This window comes from Rana temporaria, chromosome 8, assembly GCF_905171775.1.
Source record: "Rana temporaria chromosome 8, aRanTem1.1, whole genome shotgun sequence".
Lineage (NCBI taxonomy): Eukaryota > Metazoa > Chordata > Amphibia > Anura > Ranidae > Rana > Rana temporaria.
Genome location: NC_053496.1, coordinates 143,677,182 through 143,696,120, shown reverse-complemented (window position 1 = coordinate 143,696,120; position 18,939 = coordinate 143,677,182). Strand labels below are relative to the sequence as shown.

Sequence of the window (18,939 nt, the reverse complement as noted above, 5' to 3'; positions counted from 1 at the left end):
GTCATTTGAATGGAAATATTTCATGTATCCTGCATGAATCTCCCATTGTTTCAATGCTTCTCAGCTATCTGGAGAAACTTCCAGGATATACCCGTTATGAATCTACTAGCAGCTTGTAAAAAAAAAAGAAGAAATACCATCAAAGAGAGCAGCAAAGCTGAAGAAAACACATCCACTCTCCTGAGACCAACAAAAACTGAGGCCTGATGCGATTGTGGGCGAGGTTAAGCTAAGCTTGCCAATAGAGTAAAATGGAGTGCTAAAGTTACAGAGTACACTTCCATTGCTCCAAGAGCAATACAAATGCTAGTTTTTGTTTTTTTTGACAACCCAATATACGCTTACTTAAAAATCCTCCTATGTTGTGATTGCTGCCTGTCTGTTGCCCATCTCTTTCATCAACTTCCTGGATTCCCAGCATGCTTTGCAGCTTCTCCTCTACTCATATCTTTGGTTTACTTGCAGTTTCTAATAAATGCATATATCCCATGGTACCTTGCTGCTTGCAAGCAGATAAGGTGTGTTTCCTGAAATGACTGTGCCTCTTGAATCTCCTCGACTCAGCACCTTTTTGGTTCAGACAGTTGGCTCTGTAAAATGTGTGACATGTCAGTGCATACTAAATGTGTGCCGCAGCATTCAAAAAACTAAATGTGTGGGATTCTTCAAAAAGTAAGTTATCAAAAGGTCAAAGTTTTTGTATCAAAAGAAGGAATAGGCTAAAAAAAAAATTGAAATTCAATGTGAAAATATATGATTTTAAATGTTGCCCATACATATACTGTAACTTAGCACTTAGAAATTGCTAACCATACGCAATGTTCTTTAACATTAACCATACATTTTATTTTATGTAAAAAGTATTTACAGAGAAATAATGGAAATAGCTTCCAGTGTCCATTTCTGATCCATGTCTCCGTGATCCTTAGTTGAATGGTATAGTCCAGTTTTGACAGGTGTCACTCCATGCCAAAAGTTGGCCAACTAGTGTCAAGCTGTATTTAGTTTCGAAATCACGTTATTAAAAAAGGCAACAATTGTCCATATGCTGTGCTGTTCTTCTAAAAAGCCGCCAGTATTCCACCAGTCAGAACATAAGCCTGCAAAAATGAACATCATGTTACTATGTAATAATGCATAAACTGGGCAATTACAGGACTCGACAAAAAAAAAGAAAGAAATTTGTATATATATATATATATATGTATATATATTTGGTTCTAGTCGTCCTAACTTATTTACTCATTACATGCAAAGCAAGATATGTGTGATGTTTGATCATCAGTTCAACATGTTTTAACAATGGACTTCAGTCCCATATGATTTTTTGCAGAGATCTGCATCCTTTTTATATATTGCACCGATATTTATGCTTGAAATTCATTTCTTATTTACGTATTGTTTGTGCCTGGTATAGTGCACATCTGCTGTTTTGATTTAGTTTCTAAGCGCGGATACAATTTTTACACTTTGCTATAACTTTTGTGCAAACCAATCAATTTACGCTTATTACGATTTTTTTTTACCCAAAATATGTGGAAGAATACATATTGGCCCAAACTGATGAAGAATTTTTGGGGGGATATTAAAGCAAATTTTTTTTTTTTTTTCAAAATTGTAGCTCTCTTTTTGTTTATAGCACAAAAAATAAAAACCGCAGACGTGATCAAATACCACCAAAAGAAAGCTCTATTTGAGGGGAAATAAGGATGTCAATTAAGTTTGGGTATAATGTCGCACAACCACGCAATTTCTGTATCGCAAAAAATGGCCTGATCATTAAGGGGGAAAATCTTCCGGTCTGTAAGTGGTTAATGCCGACAATGCTTTGACAGTGACTTTAATAGAGTGCTAAATTTAAAAAGTGAGCCTATGACAACATAGAAAGGAGTCAAGTCAATTCAGCACATATCTGCATTACTAAGTATTTGTTTGTCTACTTCTTTCTAGCAATTCATTATTGAAAGTTGCTCTATCCTCCATAATCTCATTTGAAAGAAGTCCTTAAAGCGGAAAAAAAAATGTTTTCTTAAAAGTCAGCAGCTACAAATACGACTTTTAATATATGGACACTTACCTGTCCAGGGCGCCCGCGATGTCGGGACACCTGAAGCCGATCTGTCCCTTGACTCTTGGGGACGCCATCTTCAGTAAGGGAATAAAAGTGAAGCCGCAAGGTTCCCTAATGCGCATGCATGAGTCACGCTGTGTGATCCCACTGGTCCCTGCTGTCTTCTGGGGGGCAGAGGGAGGGGCCAGACGTGGCGTAGGTCGCTGCGGATACTGCGGTGATCTATGCCCGAAAGTGGGAGCAAATACCTGGATTACACAGGTATCTGCTACCCCCAAAAGGTCAGCACAGTGGTGCAGTGGTTAGTACATTTACCTAGCAGCAAAAAAGTCGCTGGTTCGAATCCTGACCACGACACCATCTGCCTGGAGTTTGCATGTTCTCCCCGTTTCTGCGTGGGTTTCCTCCTACACTCCAAAGATATGCTGGTAGGTTAATTAGATCCAGTCCAAATTGGCCCAATATATATGTATGTATATAATGTGTGTGTGTACGACTGTGTGTCCCAAGCGTGTCAAGATCCTACGGTGTAAGTGACAGCAAAAGCCAGGAAGACATTTGCTGCAAAAAAGCGCCTAGAGGCAATTCAGTTTGCATGTGTAGCGCTATACAAGTCACTCGTCCATTCATAAAAGGTGCCAAATGTGACACCGGAGGGTGGGGGGGGGCAATTCGAAAAGGGGATGTTCCATTTTTTGGGTGGAACTCCGCTTTAAACAGGAGCAGATGTTTCACGAAGTCAACTGTGAAATAATTTGTCTCAGTCCATGTGGTTATGCTTCTTACCTTTGTTTTAATTAAGCTTCCGAATCAGATCATTAATGGAATCTCCTCTATGTCCAGGATCCCCCACCTCAGACAGATAGCCCTTCCTGTTAATGCCTGCATGCCTAGCAATTGACAGGACGAAGGGGCATAAGAACTTATTGACTTCCATAAAGTGTTCTCCTGTAGAGTACAGTTCATGAATCACATCTTCCAAACAGATAATTTCAAACTTTCCTGAAAAGAGACAAACAAAAATGAGAGCGAAAAAAAGATAGCGACGGGTCTTGCATTTTAAAAATGGGTTCTTTTGTGCCTTTTAATTCGCTCTTTGCAGTGACAGGAAACAGAGTGGAATCAGATCTGCTACTGAAGAGCAAAACTTCCTGTTATCCAGACCAGTCACTGCTGCTTTCTCCATGTGCAGGGTGACTGGTCTTGCCCACCAACGTACCTTTCCACAGGCAGCCTGTAGTGGGTGGATGTGCTGGGTCTCTGCCATAGCAGGTTATATATGTTGAATATATTTAAATGAAAGCATTTGCGCGTGGTGTTCAGCTATAAAAGCAAAATGTGTATTACTTGGTATTAGATAAGTGTACCTCATAAAACTGCGTGCAAATACATGCAAATGACTAAAAGCCCCCTGCTAAACAGAATATTCCATTTCATTTATTGGACAGGATGATGTGACTTGGCAGCAGCAAAAAAAAAAGAAAAAAAATGTAAACACAGTTTGATAAGGTTCATTACCTAGCTCTTCTTCAATCATATTATTGTCTGTAAGAGGAACTTTTTTGCCATTTATTCTACCCTGTCCACGTTTCAAGATGAGCTCACGCACAGACTTTAGATTCGGGAAACTGAAAAAAAAAAAGAAGAAAATGTTTCAATCCAGGGAAACCATCAACAAACTTCTTCAGACAGTAACATGGAAACACTAAGGCCCCATGTACACAGGACGCTGCTAAACGTGTGTTCAGAGGCAGTTGGACGCTTTTTTCAACTCCCCCTGAACTCATTCAATGTTATCCTATGTGACCATGTACACAGTCTCGTTTATTGCCGTTTTTAGGCAGTTGCGTTTAACAGCGTTTCTTTGAAAACAAAAAAATGGGTTAAGACGCCGAAGATTTCCACGTTTCAGATGCCAAACGCACTAACCCATGTTTTTTTTTTAAACGTGGGTTACTATCTGTCAAGTTAAATCGTTCAGGAGCAGTTGTAAAAATGTCCCGTGTACACAAAGCCTTATGCCCCGTAAACACGATCACTTTTTGTGATAAATAAAAAGATAATTTTTTTATCATGAAAAAAAATGAAATTTTTCCAACTTCATCATTAAAAATGATGTTGCCCACACACCATCGTTTTTGAAAAATTATGAACAAAGCGACGGCACTCTAAAGGGGAAGTTCTATTCGCCTTGAGGCTGCTTTTAGCTGGTTACTTGTTAGTAAAAGACGATTTGTGCTTTTTTGTCTGGTACAGCGTGATGAATGTGCTTACTCCATTATGAATGGTAGTTTTACCTCCCGTCTCATAACTTGCTTCTGGGCATGTGCGGGTTAAAAACGTTGTTTTTGCCCACACACGATAATTTTGCTCGCTTTTCAGAAGACAAAAAACGATGTTTTGCCCACACACGATCATTTTAAAAAATTTAATTTTATTTCATCACAAAAAGTGATCGTGTGTACAGGGCATTAGGCTGTCCATGCAGTCTTACAAAAGACAAATTCAGATACCACCATTCATACGAAACATAAAGCGGAAGTAAACCCATCGATCTAACAGTTTCAAAAAGCAGTTAAATTTCCGGCATGCCGGGATTGCTAACTGTCACATTGGTTGTGCTCTCAACCAAACTGCCAAATCATCCAATAGCTGGTGTCATAACTGATCACTGTGCAGCATTATGGCAGTTGAAGATTAAACATAGGCCAAGATGGCAGCTTCCTTGCCTGAAAATGACAGGTGGGTTTACTTACATTTTAAGGCCGCATGTACACTGCTGCTGGTAAACAGACATTTAGGAGCAGTTGGGTGTTTTTTTCAGTTGCCCCTGAACTCTCCTTTATGTTATCTTATCAGTACATATATACTGGGTTGTTTCAGGCAGTTGAGTTTAGAAGCATTTTTTGAAAAAAAAAAAAAAATGCATTCAGGACAGATTTTCTAATGCAGTTGAAATGCCAAATGCATTTAACAGCTTGTACAAGTGGTAACTCGCGTTTAGACTATTAGCAAAAAAAAAAAAAAAAAACACAAATGCGGCTAAACATGGCAAAATGGAAGTTTTTTTTTATTCTATGACTTGACTTCCTCTTTAACCACTTAAGGACCCCTTCACGCAGATATACGTCAACAGAATCTCCGTGAAAGCGCCCGCGGGACCCGATCGCCGCCGGTGTCCTGCGATCAGTCCTCCGGAGCTGAAGAACGGGGAGAGGTGTGTGTAAACACACCTTCCCTGTTCTTCGTTGTGGCAGTGTCATTGATCGTGTGTTCCCCGATAAAGGGCAACCTGATCAATGACGTCACACATCCAGCCCCGCCCCCTACAGTTAGAAACACATATGAGGTCACACTTAACCCCTTCAGCACCCCCTAGTGGTTAACTCCCAAATTGCAATTGTCATTTTCACAGTAAACAATGCATTTTTTTGCTGTGAAAATGACAATGATCCCAAAAATTTGTCAAAATTGTCCGATTTGTCTGCCGTAATGCCGCGGTCACGGGAAAAAAAACCGCTGATCGCCGCCATTTTTGTTTATAGCGCAAAAAATAAAAAACGCAGAGGTGACCAAATACCACCAAAAGAAAGCTCTATTTGTGGTAAAAAAAGGACACCAATTTTGTTTGGGAGCCACATCGCACGACCACGCAATTGTCAGTTAAAGCGACGCAGTGCCGAATCGCAAAAACTGGCCAGGTCCTTTACCTGCCTAAAGGTCCGGGTCTTAAGTGGTTAAACATCCTGTGTGTGGATGAGGCCTAAAGCTTGTAGCAGGAGTTTTCATACTGCACTAGGTGTCCTATCTGACCCTCTGTCTGGACAGTGCTAATTGGCCCTGTGCTGAGCACATGCACTCTCCCAAGAAAAAAAAAAACCTCTAGCAATACACACCAAACGAAGCATGTACAGCGGACTCTATTCACTCTGTCTTATTCAGACATGTTGTGGGGACAATGCAAGGAGGGGAGGATCTGTAATGCAGAGGATTAAAGGGGTTGTAAAGGTTTTTTTTTTAATAGGTTCCTTTAAGCTAGTGCATTGTTTGTTCACTTACCTTTTCCTTCGAATTCCCTTCTAAATGTTTTTTTCTTTGTCTGAATTTCTCACTTCCTGTTTCTCCTCAGTAAGCTGTTCTGGCCGACTAACCCCCAGACAGAACAGCTCGGATGATGGTGGAAAGCTTACTGAGGAGAAACCAGAAGTGAGAAATTCAGACAAAGAAAAACATTTAGAAGGGAAATGGAAGGAAAAGGTAAGTGAACCAACAATGCACTAGCTTAAAGGAACCTATTTAGAAAATAAAAAACAAACCTTTACAACCCCTTTAACCTTTTAGGTTCCACAGTGAGTATAACAAGGATTTACTGCATAAACAGACTGATTTTACTGTTGTGGGTTTAATAACACCAACTTTAAACTAGGAAGCTAATACTTACCCCCATGCAACATACGGCTCAATGAACTGTAGCATCTTCAAGGTTTCTGCAGTTATCTTTACAAACGACCCTGAGAAAATTTTGCCCAAGCGGAAAGTCTTCAAAATTTGCATCACTTGCTGGCTAACTCCTTCAATGCTGAAAGCCGAGAAAACAAAACATTACATCGGGCTAAAATGAAGAAAAACAATATGCACAAGGAATATATTAAAAATGCCTCAAGAGGAGACTATAATAAAGCCCCATGTACACAGGACGCTGGTGCAAACTCTTCTGAACAAAGGTTGAAACCGGCATTCAGAAACGCCCATTTTGCTGCATTTGAATGCTGCGTTTAGTTAAGAAACATCATAAGGACCCTCCCTAAGCTCAAAAAAACAGTATTATTAACCATTTCAGCCATTTTGTGAGACCAGAGTGAGTAGCAGCAGCTGAGCAGCAGTGTACTTGTAATGAGCGTGTCACTTGCCACGTCACCTACCACAAGTTGTGGATTGTCCACTTGCCACAAGCTGTGGATTGTCACCTGGCCACAAGCTGTGGATTGTCCACTTGCTTCGTCACCTGGCCACAAGCTGTGGATTGTCCACTTGCTTCGTCACCTGGCCACATCACCTGCCACAAGTTGTGGATTGTCCACTTGCCACAAGTTGTGGATTGTCCACTTGCCACAAGTTGTGGATTGTCCACTTGCCACAAGTTGTGGATTGTCCACTTGCCACAAGTTGTGGATTGTCCACTTGCCACAAGTTGTGGATTGTCCACTTGCCACAAGTTGTGGATTGTCCACTTGCCACGTCACCTGCCACAAGTTGTGGATTGTCCACTTGCCACAAGTTGTGGATTGTCCACTTGCCACAAGTTGTGGATTGTCCACTTGCCACAAGTTGTGGATTGTCCACTTGCCACAAGTTGTGGATTGTCCACTTGCCACAAGTTGTGGATTGTCCACTTGCCACAAGTTGTGGATTGTCCACTTGCCACAAGTTGTGGATTGTCCACTTGCCACAAGTTGTGGATTGTCCACTTGCCACAAGTTGTGGATTGTCCACTTGCCACAAGTTGTGGATTGTCCACTTGCCACAAGTTGTGGATTGTCCACTTGCCACAAGTTGTGGATTGTCCACTTGCCACAAGTTGTGGATTGTCCACTTGCCACAAGTTGTGGATTGTCCACTTGCCACAAGTTGTGGATTGTCCACTTGCCACAAGTTGTGGATTGTCCACTTGCCACAAGTTGTGGATTGTCCACTTGCCACAAGTTGTGGATTGTCCACTTGCCACAAGTTGTGGATTGTCCACTTGCCACGTCACCTGCCACAAGTTGTACCGGTAGCGTCTGAAACGTGGAAATCTTTGGCGTCTGAACCCATTTTTTGCTTTCAGAAAAACAAGGTTAAAAACGCAACTGCCTAAAAACAGCAATAAACGAGACTGTGTACATGGTCACATAGGATAACATTGAATGTGTTCAGGGGCAGTTAAAAAAGGTGTCCAACTGCCTCCGAACCAGCATCCAGTGTACATGGGGCACAAGTGATTTTTATCTACTGTTGTCCTAAACAGCTCTGGCCTCCACTGATAAGGATCCAAATCCGGGGATTTTGTGATCAGTGTCGACTATCACTTACCGATCACATAAAGGCTTTATTGAAAAAAGGGTGGCAAGGTTTGTCTATTGTACAGGACATCAGGGATGGGAGATGTGTCACCTCTATTTGGGAAGTGGTCCCTTTACGGGGGATGGCAAAAGAAGCAGTTGGATTCTCACCCATGCAGGGTAAAGGGGCTCCTAAATGATTTAAAAAATTATTTTTAGCAGTTTTCCCAGCATTGCAAAGTCCTTACACGAGACCCACAATTCAGAGGCTCGGATAGAGCTTGGGTAGAAAAGAGCCTTCAACTCTGAACAAGGGTACTAGAAAGGTTAAGTAACTTGCATATGCCCTGGGATGTTGCGTGGAACAGGACACAGACAGGGCTGCTATCTGTAACTTTAAGGTACTAAGGGCTAGACCATTTTCAGCCCCCTGCTGTAAGAATGCTTGAATAGGTTGTGTGTCCATATTTAAACTACCATTTGCCATACACCAAGAATTACATGTCCTCCACATGTTCAGGTAAATGGCTCTGGTATTTGGTTAGCTGCATTGGCAACACTAAACATTTTTTCCTTGTTCCTGTTCAAATAAGGCAGACAGGGACAGAATCTCAATATGGGTTGTCATGCATAACAAACTAGAGAAGATAGCTTAAAGGATAAGTTCACCTTAAAGCATTGCACCAGCGATCAGATCACCGATACCATGCAGGTCTCCTGCACACTGTCAGTGTATCTGCTTGCCCATACATCCAGTAGGGGTAACCTTATATTCGCTGACAGGAAGACTCTATGAACTACCACAGCACCGTGATAGTCTGAGAACTACAAGGCGACAGCCGCTAAGGATGTCAGGGCTTGTAGTTCATTCACACACACACAGAGCTGTATGAACGACGCAGCCGTGTGGGCAGATTCCCGCACAGCTGCACTGCTTTCGAACAGCAACAGCTGGTACGGGGAACATCTCGCAGCGGGCGGCGGTTGCAGCACTGGGAACATGTTACATTTTCCACCCTAAAATCAGGTGAAACATGTAACATGTTCCCAAAGGTGAACCCAATCTTACTGAAAGGATATGTACAAAACCGACAAAAATGGCAAACTATAATTTCCTTGTACACGCTTACAATAGATACAACTAAACAAAGCAGTGACGTACTCTGTAATTCGGACAACAAATGCAAGTTTGTGTTTCTCCAAGCTGGGAACTTTCTTCCGGTACACCTCCATCCTCCGCAACCTACAGTCATCTCTCATTTTTCTTCTAGAGTTCCGGACAAAGGTCTCTAGTCTTTTAAATTTGATTTGCTTTCCGGGCTGAAGCTGAGGGAAAAAATAATCCAATGAAACAAACATGGCATGAGGAATTGAAAAATTTGTTCTTCAAGCACAGGAAACTGAGCCCCAAAATGCATTCTGCCTTTATGTTGACACCAATGCATCATGAAACCTGAACAAGCGGTGTACAAATTTAATAGTACAATATAATACATGAACTGGGGACATATCTTACAAATCCAGGGCTTGAAAAATTTGCTTGGAATCTAGGAGCCAGTTAAATATGTTAGGAGCCATTTTTTTTTTTTTTTTTAAACGACCGACAAAGCTTTAGCTTTGCGGGCGGTTAACCATTTCTCGGCTGCTAGCGGGGGCTAAAAAATCCGCCCATAGCGCCGGCGGTAAAAATAGCAGAGTTTTGCCACTGACGCTATGGGCGGCTCAGTGTGAAAGGGGTCAGGGTCTGATCAGGTCCGCCTGAAAAACTGACAGGCGAACCTAAATCAGACAGCCCATGTGAAACGGACCAAGCAGGGAGATGACTAATGATAAATTCATTTTAATTTAGAAAAAAAATAAAAAAAATTTACCAAAAAATAAGTAAAAGTTATAACAAAAAAAGGGCTATATGAAGCCATTTAAACCAGCCACCCCACACTCATTATTAGGTAAAAGGCGCCAGATGACGGCTTCAAACACTTCCTTCTCCACCTTGGGAAGGAGATAGGCGGGCAGTAAAAACAGGCAGGATGCCCAATTAGCATTGCTGGTTTTCTTGTCATACCAAAGGCCACCACAAGATGGCCCGACGCAATCACGCGGCGAGGGGGGGCACGGAGACACAGGATACCCCAGCTGTGCCACCCAAGGCGTCAGGTCGCTAATTCTAGTCGCAAATGCGACCTGGCCCCCCGGGTTTGTCAAACCCTGTACAAATCAATATTTTTAAAGCAGAAAGTTGCTGACTGTGGGTGGTATATGATTCACAGGCCTTCTGGGCCCCCCTTGCAGCATTGGGTCATAGGCACCTAGGTTATGCCTCATCATATGAAACTTTAACCCCTTGGCACCAGTCATACGCAAATATGTGGCCTTTCGCGCAGTTACTGTTGCCTAACCAAAAGCTTTTGGACCATGTGATTGCCAATCACGGCTCTCATGTTATCTTAAGCTGCGCCCCTCCCAACGTCATAAAACTTTATAAAGGGTCAGGTGGCACTGGCGCTAAGAGGTTAAAGCAAGCTCATCACTACCTCTAACAGAATAGCAGAGCCTTAATCCCAAATTTGACGGTGAAGGTTTACGTTTTCCAGGTCACGGTATAGCTAAGAGTAGATTGCCACATTCAACTGGACTTGTTCTGTAGTGCTGAAGACATTTCATAGCTTAAAGGATAAGTTCACCTTTGAATAAAAAATAATGAATGCACATTTTGCAGGTAAAAAAAAAAGGTGCATTTTTTATTTTTTGTTTCTGGAGCCTCTAAAGTATTGCGCTGATGCCATTCAGGTCTCCTGCAGACCGTCCGTGTATCTGTGTGCCCGTACATCCTGAACGGCAGGGTTTGACAAATTTGCTTGGAATCTAGGAGCCAGCTAAAAAAGTTAGGAGCCAGAAAACGCAGTTTTCTTAGGCGTGTCTGGAAGATATGGCAGCATTTATATCCACACAGGTAGTACAGTCACCTTTATTCAATCACCATGGTGTCAACATTTTGATTGTCCAAGACTGGAGTTTTTCTACATCTTAAAAAGGAGAAATGTGGGGTACTCGGAAAAATAATCACCTAAACTTACCTCTATGGCTGTCTCCAAGCCTGAGAACTGAGCATTCATGTGACTGCCGATTGCTCAGTTCTTGGATTCGTCCTGAGCACAGAGCAGCGACTGACAGTCAACACTCTGTGTTCTGCCTCTCCAGCTCTCTCTGGAGCATCGGGCAAGAGTGGCTGGCTCAGGCATTTTAGCCGACAGCGGGCAAATGCACACCTGTGACCCACATAAGAAGAATGGCCAAACAAGCTTTGGCCATACTTCTCTTTTGAAGAAAATTCAATATCTTTTGAGGAAAGTTAAATGCACATTTTGAACAAAAGACAACCGTTTCACAGGAACATAAAAAGAGGCACCCTTAAACAGGCATGGGGACCTGCGACATCTTCTCTATACAATGCCATATCTCTATCCTGGTTATTAGATAATGCACACGTCAGCCATGTTATTAAAAGGATTAAGTGCTAGGCAGACCCGACACCAAAGAATGCATTTTTCATATATATTTGTGTTTCTATAGCGTTTCTCTGAGCAAAAGGCTGCAAAAAATGTCATTTTCAGTTTGGCAAATAAAAACTACATGATATTTTAACAGTCACAGACAGCTGTAAGAAAGGACGCTATTATAAGACGATTACCATATGAATATCACAGAAAAACTATGATTTTAACCTCCTGGGACCCGCGCTATAGTCGAATGACGGCTACAGCGCGGATCCCAAAATCCAACAGGACGTCAATAGACGTCCGCCCCTTTGGGCGTTCAGAGCACGCAGCGGGGAAACTCTGTGTTGGCCGTGTCCCTTGGACACAGCCAATTACAGATCGCCGCGAACGGCCAATCAGAGTGGCCGTTTGCGATGCGATCTGTGCGGCCAATGAGAGATGATCTCACATGTAAACATATGAGATCATCTCTCATTGCCGTTTTACACAGAGACAGCGGTGCTGTCTCTGGAGAGGAGACCGTTCTGTGTCCCTAGTACATAGGGACATAGATCGGTCACCCCCCCTCCACCTACAGTTAGAACACAATGCAGGGATACATTTAACCCCTTCCTCACCCCCTAGTGTTAACCCCTTCAATGCCAGTCACATTTATACTGTAATTAGTGCATATTTATAGCACTGATCGCAGTATAAATGTGAATGGCGCCAAAAATGAGTCAAAAGTGTCCGATGTGTCCGCCATAACGTTGGAAACCCAATAAAAAAAAAATTAAAAAAAAAAAATCGCAGATCGCCGCCATTTCTAGTAAAAAAATAAAAAAATAATCAAAAATAATAATTCTGTTAGGCCTATTTTGTAGGCGCTATAACTTTTGCGCAAACCAGTCGCTTATTGCGATTTTTTTTTTTACCAAAAAAATGTAGAAGAATACGTATCGGCCTAAACTGAGAAAAAAAAAAATGTGTTTTTTTTTTAAATTGGGATATTTATTATAGCAACAAGTAAAAAATATTGTATTTTTTTCAAAATTGTCGCTCTTTTTTGTTTATTGCGCAAAAAATAAAACCGCACAGGCGATCAAATACCACCAAAAGAAAGCTCTATTTGTGGGGAAAAAAGGACGTCAATTTTGTTTGGGAGCCACGTCGCACGACCGCGCAATTGTTAGTTAAAGCGACGCAGTGCCGGAAGCTGAAATTTCACCTGGGCAGGAGGGGGGTATATGTGCCCAGTAAGCAAGTGGTTAATAAGGGAACCCTCTGACAACCCAAATCTATAGGGGACATAAGTAAAGCCTTCACCAACACAGCGGCATGCTAACACACCAACATAGAAAAGGCTACAGGAAGATAGTGCTGTGTCAGATATATGAAGCTCTGCAAGTTGGGAGCGTGGAAAGTATGAACAACAATGTAACACTGTGTTTGCTATAATCCAAAGATTTACCTTCCTCTTCTCTTCTAAAGCTCTCTTGGCTTCTGCTGCTTTTAGTCCTTGATACTTCTTCCGTTTCTTCAAAAGATTTTCTGGCACTCGTGGAAGCTTCCTGGGCCTTAAATACAAAGAAAGCATGTCTACTGATATGATACACACAGAACCCTGTATTTTTACTACGTCTAGTTGGTTGGTTTGTGTGCATTTATGTAGATAATCATTTCCCATATCCCCATATATTGTGTTCATTAAGATGCACGTCCAAGAGTCTTAACACTATCAATACTTCCTGCTCACACCACTGATTGTGGGAGACAGTTCCACATCCTTACCGCCCTGACCGTAAAAAAACCTCTAGGCAGTTTAAGGCTAAACGGCTTCTCTTCCAGTCTCATCGTGTGGCCCCATGTCTTCCTACACTCCCTGGGACTGAAAAGTTTCATACTTACGCTGGGAACACCATTGAGATATTACCATATCGCTATCATATCTCCTCTTAAATAATATGTGGCATATTTGATTTTGTTAGCCCATTACCGCTACAGCCTCCTGGACCTTTAACAGGATTTAAATGCCAGGAGGCAGAAGCAGGCATTCCAGTCATGTGACTGCTGTGATTTGCAGTCACATGGGAGCGCGCTCTCAACACAGTACAGCATTTACCTAGGGATGCATACATGCGGCCACTTGGCATTAAAGCCCACTGGCTGAGAAGCTGCATATGTACGGCCAGCGGTAAGTGGTTAATGCATCATCACGTAAAATTTGGAATGGGGCAAAAAAAATACTACAGTTGTTTAGGAGGGGTGGTGTGTGATTCCGCGCTAAGGACCAAAGTACTGGATAGGCAAAGAGAACTGTTGCCCCTACAAATTACTACCACCCAAGTTGTTTAAAAGCCTTTTAATTTCGCCCAAGACTTTCATGACTAGGCCGTTTTTTTGCTATTTAGCACTGCACTACTTTAACTGGCAATTACGCAGCGCTGTACCCAAACAAAAATGTATATAATTTTTTTCCCACACAAAGGGCTCTTTCACACGGGCGGCCCGTTCAGGTCCGCCTGACAGGTTTTTTTTGCAGACCTAAACGGGCGCTCCGTGCTCCTCTATGGACCCGCGGATGTCAGCGGTGACATGCCCGCTGACATTCCACCCGCTCCGATCCGCCAAAGTGTGACGCAGGAAAAACCTACTTTTCCATCCGTCTGGCGGATCGGGTGAACACGGACAGACCGTCCGTGTTCATCTGATCCCACCATAGGGGAGAGCGGAGAAAAGACTGGGCCGTCCCTACACAGTGTGCGAGGACCGCCCTGTCATCCGCCGGCTCATTACTGATCCGCCCCATGTGAAAAGGGGCCAAATAGTGCTTTTTTTTGTTTTAACTCTTGCGATATAAATGAGAATTTTGAAAAGAAAATAACCCCAATATATATGTTATAGCACCTACAATCTATGGTATATATACACTGAGTTTTTTGTTTTTATTATACTTATAATGGCGCCGCCATTATTAGCGTGATCAGTCATAATACTGTACACAATACTGATAGTACACAATACTGATAACACTGTTCTAATGACACTGGCTGGGAAGGGGTTAACATCTAGGGTGATCAAGGGGTTAAACGTGTGCCTAAATATATCCAACGTGTGTACTGCTTTTACTACTAAAGCAGCCACACACACACACACACACAATACGAAAATCGGATGGAAAAATTCGTACCACGAACTGTCTGACAATTTTCCGATCGTTATTACGGAAGCCTGCAACAGCCGATTTTGCTTTTTCGTCAGACAAAAGCTGGATGTGCGGACTATAAAATGTTTGTTGGATATGAACTCAACGTTCGATTTTTCGTTTCATTAGTACGGTTTTCGGGCGGAAAAAAACGTAAGAGCAAGACTACGCATGGCCAAAACATACGAAACACATTACAGCACTTCTGACATTGTATTCTTCCGCACTAAAATTTTCGGATTGTGTGTAACGTCTTCACTTTCGATAGGAGACTAGCATGCCATAAAAACAGATGCTCAGTCATCCGAAAATCTAACCGTGTGCACGAGGCTTTAATCTCTCAGTTCATCATCCCTGCTAAGAAGATTGCTCCCTCCACACAGAGTTCTGTGTTTTTATCAACACAAAGCTCCGGGCTGTAATTGTACACAACCGATTAGCAGGTCCCGGGCATGAATCATTGGTCAGGACTTGCTGACAGGCCCCCACTGCGTACAATCATGTATGCACCGTAAACCCAGAAGTACGGGTACGTCGCTTTGCCTACAGATGCCACTCGCCCACATTACATTGCAGGCGGGCAGTTGCCAAGTGTATACTGCAGCTCACCAATTCTTTGATGGGGCGTTTGCATTAGTTTAAAGGCATATGATGATCTGGCCAGTACATCTGTTATTTGCCATTAGACCTTATATGGGTTGAAGTGCTTGTACAAGGATCATGGTTGCAGCTACATCCATGATCCTCATACAGTTCTTTTCGGCAAACCAAAAAAAATGATCAGGTCGCATTCACTGTGAAGAGTGGAAAGAATTGGCGTTTCCACCCCTCTTCCATGACATTAGAAACCAGGAGTGATGGAATCCTCCGTTTCAGTCGGATGTAAACACACCGTTACTGGCTTGTACAGCATCCGATCAAACCGATCTTGGCTTTGGAGACCAGAAGGGAGATATGGGGGTAAATGAACACGCATGTAGGTCCTACACAGGGATCACACTGCACATGCGAGAGGGAGAGCAATAATTCTAGCACCAGACCTCTTGTGCAATGCTTATCTGGTAACCTGTAAAGGTTTTTAAAGTGTTGCTTATGGATAATTTAATGTACTACTGTAGTTTGTGGTCATTTTTTAAAGCACAAGGTTTGCTATCTATTTGCTGTGCGGAAAATCATCTTTTATATTTTACCATATATTGTGTCTATGTTCAATAAAATTTATTAAAAGTTTATTTTTTTCCAAAAAAAAGTATATGTTTGAAAAACCGCTGCACAAATATTGCATGACATAATATTCAAAATTGCTAGAACCACCATTTTATTCTCCAGAGCCTCTGCCTATATAAAGACACAATTAGCTAGATTCAGGATGGCGAGCGCATAGTAGCGGCGGCGTAGCGTATGGCATTTACACTACGCCACCATAAGTTAGCGAGGCAAGTACCTGATTCACAAAGTACTTGCTTGCTAAGTTACGGCGGCGTAGCGTAAATGCGGCGGGCGTAAGCGCACCTAATTCAAAATAGGCTGAGGGGGCGTGTTTTATGCTAATTTGGGTTGACCTGATGTGATTGATGTTTTTTTGGAACGGCGCATGGCAGCTAAGTACATATGCCAGTGTGCATTGCAGCTAAGTACACCACACGGTCCTATTGATTTCGACGTGGACGTAAAACCCTATTCACGGACGACTTACGCAAACGACGTAAAATTTTCAAATTTCGACGCGGGAACGGCGGCCATACTTAACATTACTATTCCAGCTATTTGATGGAATAACTTTAGGCCTGATAATGCGTTACGTAAACGGCGTATCTGTACTGCGTCGGCCGGACGTACGTTCGTGAATAGGCGTATCTAGTGATTTACATATTCTACGCCGACCGCAATGGAAGCGCCACCTAGCGGTCAGCCTAAAAATTACAATTTAGGATACGATGGTGTAAGACACTTACGCCGCTCGTATCTGAGCCTAATTTAAGCGTATCTGGTTACCAGAATACGCTGAAATTAGCGCTGACGCAAATTCTTACTTAGGCTGGTGTATCTACTGATACGCCAGCCCAAGGGATTCTAATTTTCAAGCTAAAAAAAATTATTTACATGTATGTCAGAATTGGCCAGGGGGGTGGGTTGTTCAAGTGGTTAAAAGACCGAGCTATCCAGCAAAAGTGAGACAGTCCATACACTGTTCTAATCTCGTCGCTGCATCCGTCGCATGCTGTTTCACCATTTCAGGTCCGATTTCAGCACAAATTTTGGGCTGAAATCTAAACTGAAACGCACCAAAAAGGGCACACGTTTTTCCTGCACACGGTGTGGGGGAAACACGCATTCAATTCGCATAGGTGTGAACCGAGCCTAAATGGGCAGGCTGAATGTACCAGATCGATCAACTTTGGTACAACCAGACTGCTGGATTCTCACGATTATCGCTAGCAGCTGCTATAGTCGCTAGCAATATTCACTGTCTTCTCCCGGCAAAGGGCAGCTTCTTTCATTATAAGCAGCATATTGCTCGGCAGGAGGGATTCCCGTGTCAGCACTGTCTGTGTTGATGGAGGAATCCTGTGACTTTCTTTCATTCTAGCTGTGGCCAGTATGGGCTGCCTAGAGGGTTAAGACAAACCATTTATACCAATAACAGTGATCAGCTTTTATATAAAACCTTCATCTCAAAACCAGGGTGGGTAAAAAAAACAATGATTTTTATACCGCCTGTAAGCTGCAAAGCTTTAGGACGGGGAGGTTTACATGTTGCAGCTTGTCTGGCAAAAACCTTCACGCCTGTCATGCTCAGTTTTTTATATTTTCATACTTACATCAGACCGATGCTGCAGCTGCCCCCCCCCCCTCACTGAGAACCGAGCCACAGAACACCGCCAATGGTTTGGTTCTCTCCCCTTCACGAGTGGAGAGCTGCTGCCTGTCAGCATCTCTCCTGCGCTGTTCCTCCACTCTCACTGGAGCGGTGAGCTGTGGAGGGGTGGGGGATCGGCCATTTCAGCGGCTCGCCGAGACTGCTAACGGTCCAGGCAGCTGGTGGATCCAGACTTCGGGATGATGAGCTGCCTTTGCTGATTGCCGTGACGTTAGCACAGAGCGGACTTCAGATTGCTCTCCGCTGAAAACAGGAGTGCGAAAGGAATTGCACTCATGTGACCCAGAGGAGAAGCCCAGCCTAAAAAGCTCAGGCCGGACTTCTCCTTTAAGGGAATGGGGGAGGCGTTTAAAATACCCTATAACTGCATGCAGTGTACACGGTTGCTGTGTATTGGTTTGGCAGTTATGGGGTTAAAAGCAGTGAGGAGGTGGCACATCATCTCCTCACTGCCTGGCACATGCCTCTGAAAAGCAATTTACATGCAGATCACTTTTCAGAGGTGCAACAGTCTAAACATAGGCTCACCTATTGATCATCACTTGTGTCCACTGACATCACAACTAGACCTGATGCCAGTGAATGGCTACAGACGACACTTTTATCTCATAGAACTCCCCACCAGACCTCAGTGATCCCCTTCCAGTAGCATTGTTAATATATATCTAAATAAACCACCCCCCAAACACATCGGGTCCCGTGAGAGCTGACATGTGTGACTCCATCCACATCCATGTTCCCGGCCCCACACCGCCCATCACAAGCCCCCTCTCTGCTCCTCCACATCACAATTGTCCCCCGTATAGCGGATGACACCGGATTGTATTCCCCCCGAAGTACTTACTCAGTTCCGTCCATGTTGTCGCTCTGTAATCTGAAGACCGGAAGCCGCACACGCACTTCCGTACACAACACGTGTTCCGGTCCGCCATGTTGGGATTGGCAGAAACTGAGGCACGTGTTCGTGACAAAGGCGCATGCGTAAATGACACGCTAGTAGACGCATATAGAACAGCTGTAAATGGGAGCTCGTCAGTGCGTGGGAAAACATATCTATATAAGAATTCGAATATCCAAAGAATTTGTATTTATTTTTTGCGTAAAGAAAATTAAAATGATCAGTTTTTGCCTGACTGGAAAAAGAAGCTGCAAGAAAGCAGATACAGGAATGAACCTATTATTCCTATTTCACTCACTCTGGGACGGGGCAGCAGAACACGAGGTGTGGACACCCAGCGAAAAGCAGAAGGCTCAGTTTCCAA

General features: G+C 43.1%; 1 protein-coding gene across 1 annotated transcript; it reads right to left on the bottom strand.

Moving 5' to 3' along the window:
• Positions 1–821: 821 nt before the first annotated feature.
• Positions 822–18,628, bottom strand: RPL7L1 (ribosomal protein L7 like 1). Its single transcript, XM_040320814.1, has 7 exons — positions 18,522–18,628; positions 13,063–13,168; positions 9,275–9,438; positions 6,513–6,650; positions 3,590–3,699; positions 2,858–3,073; positions 822–1,100 (listed from the first exon to the last, which is right to left on the bottom strand). Exons 1-6 carry the CDS (start codon positions 18,533–18,535, stop codon positions 2,865–2,867), a joined length of 741 nt encoding a protein of 246 aa, XP_040176748.1. The 5' UTR covers positions 18,536–18,628; the 3' UTR covers positions 822–1,100; positions 2,858–2,864.
• Positions 18,629–18,939: the final 311 nt, after the last annotated feature.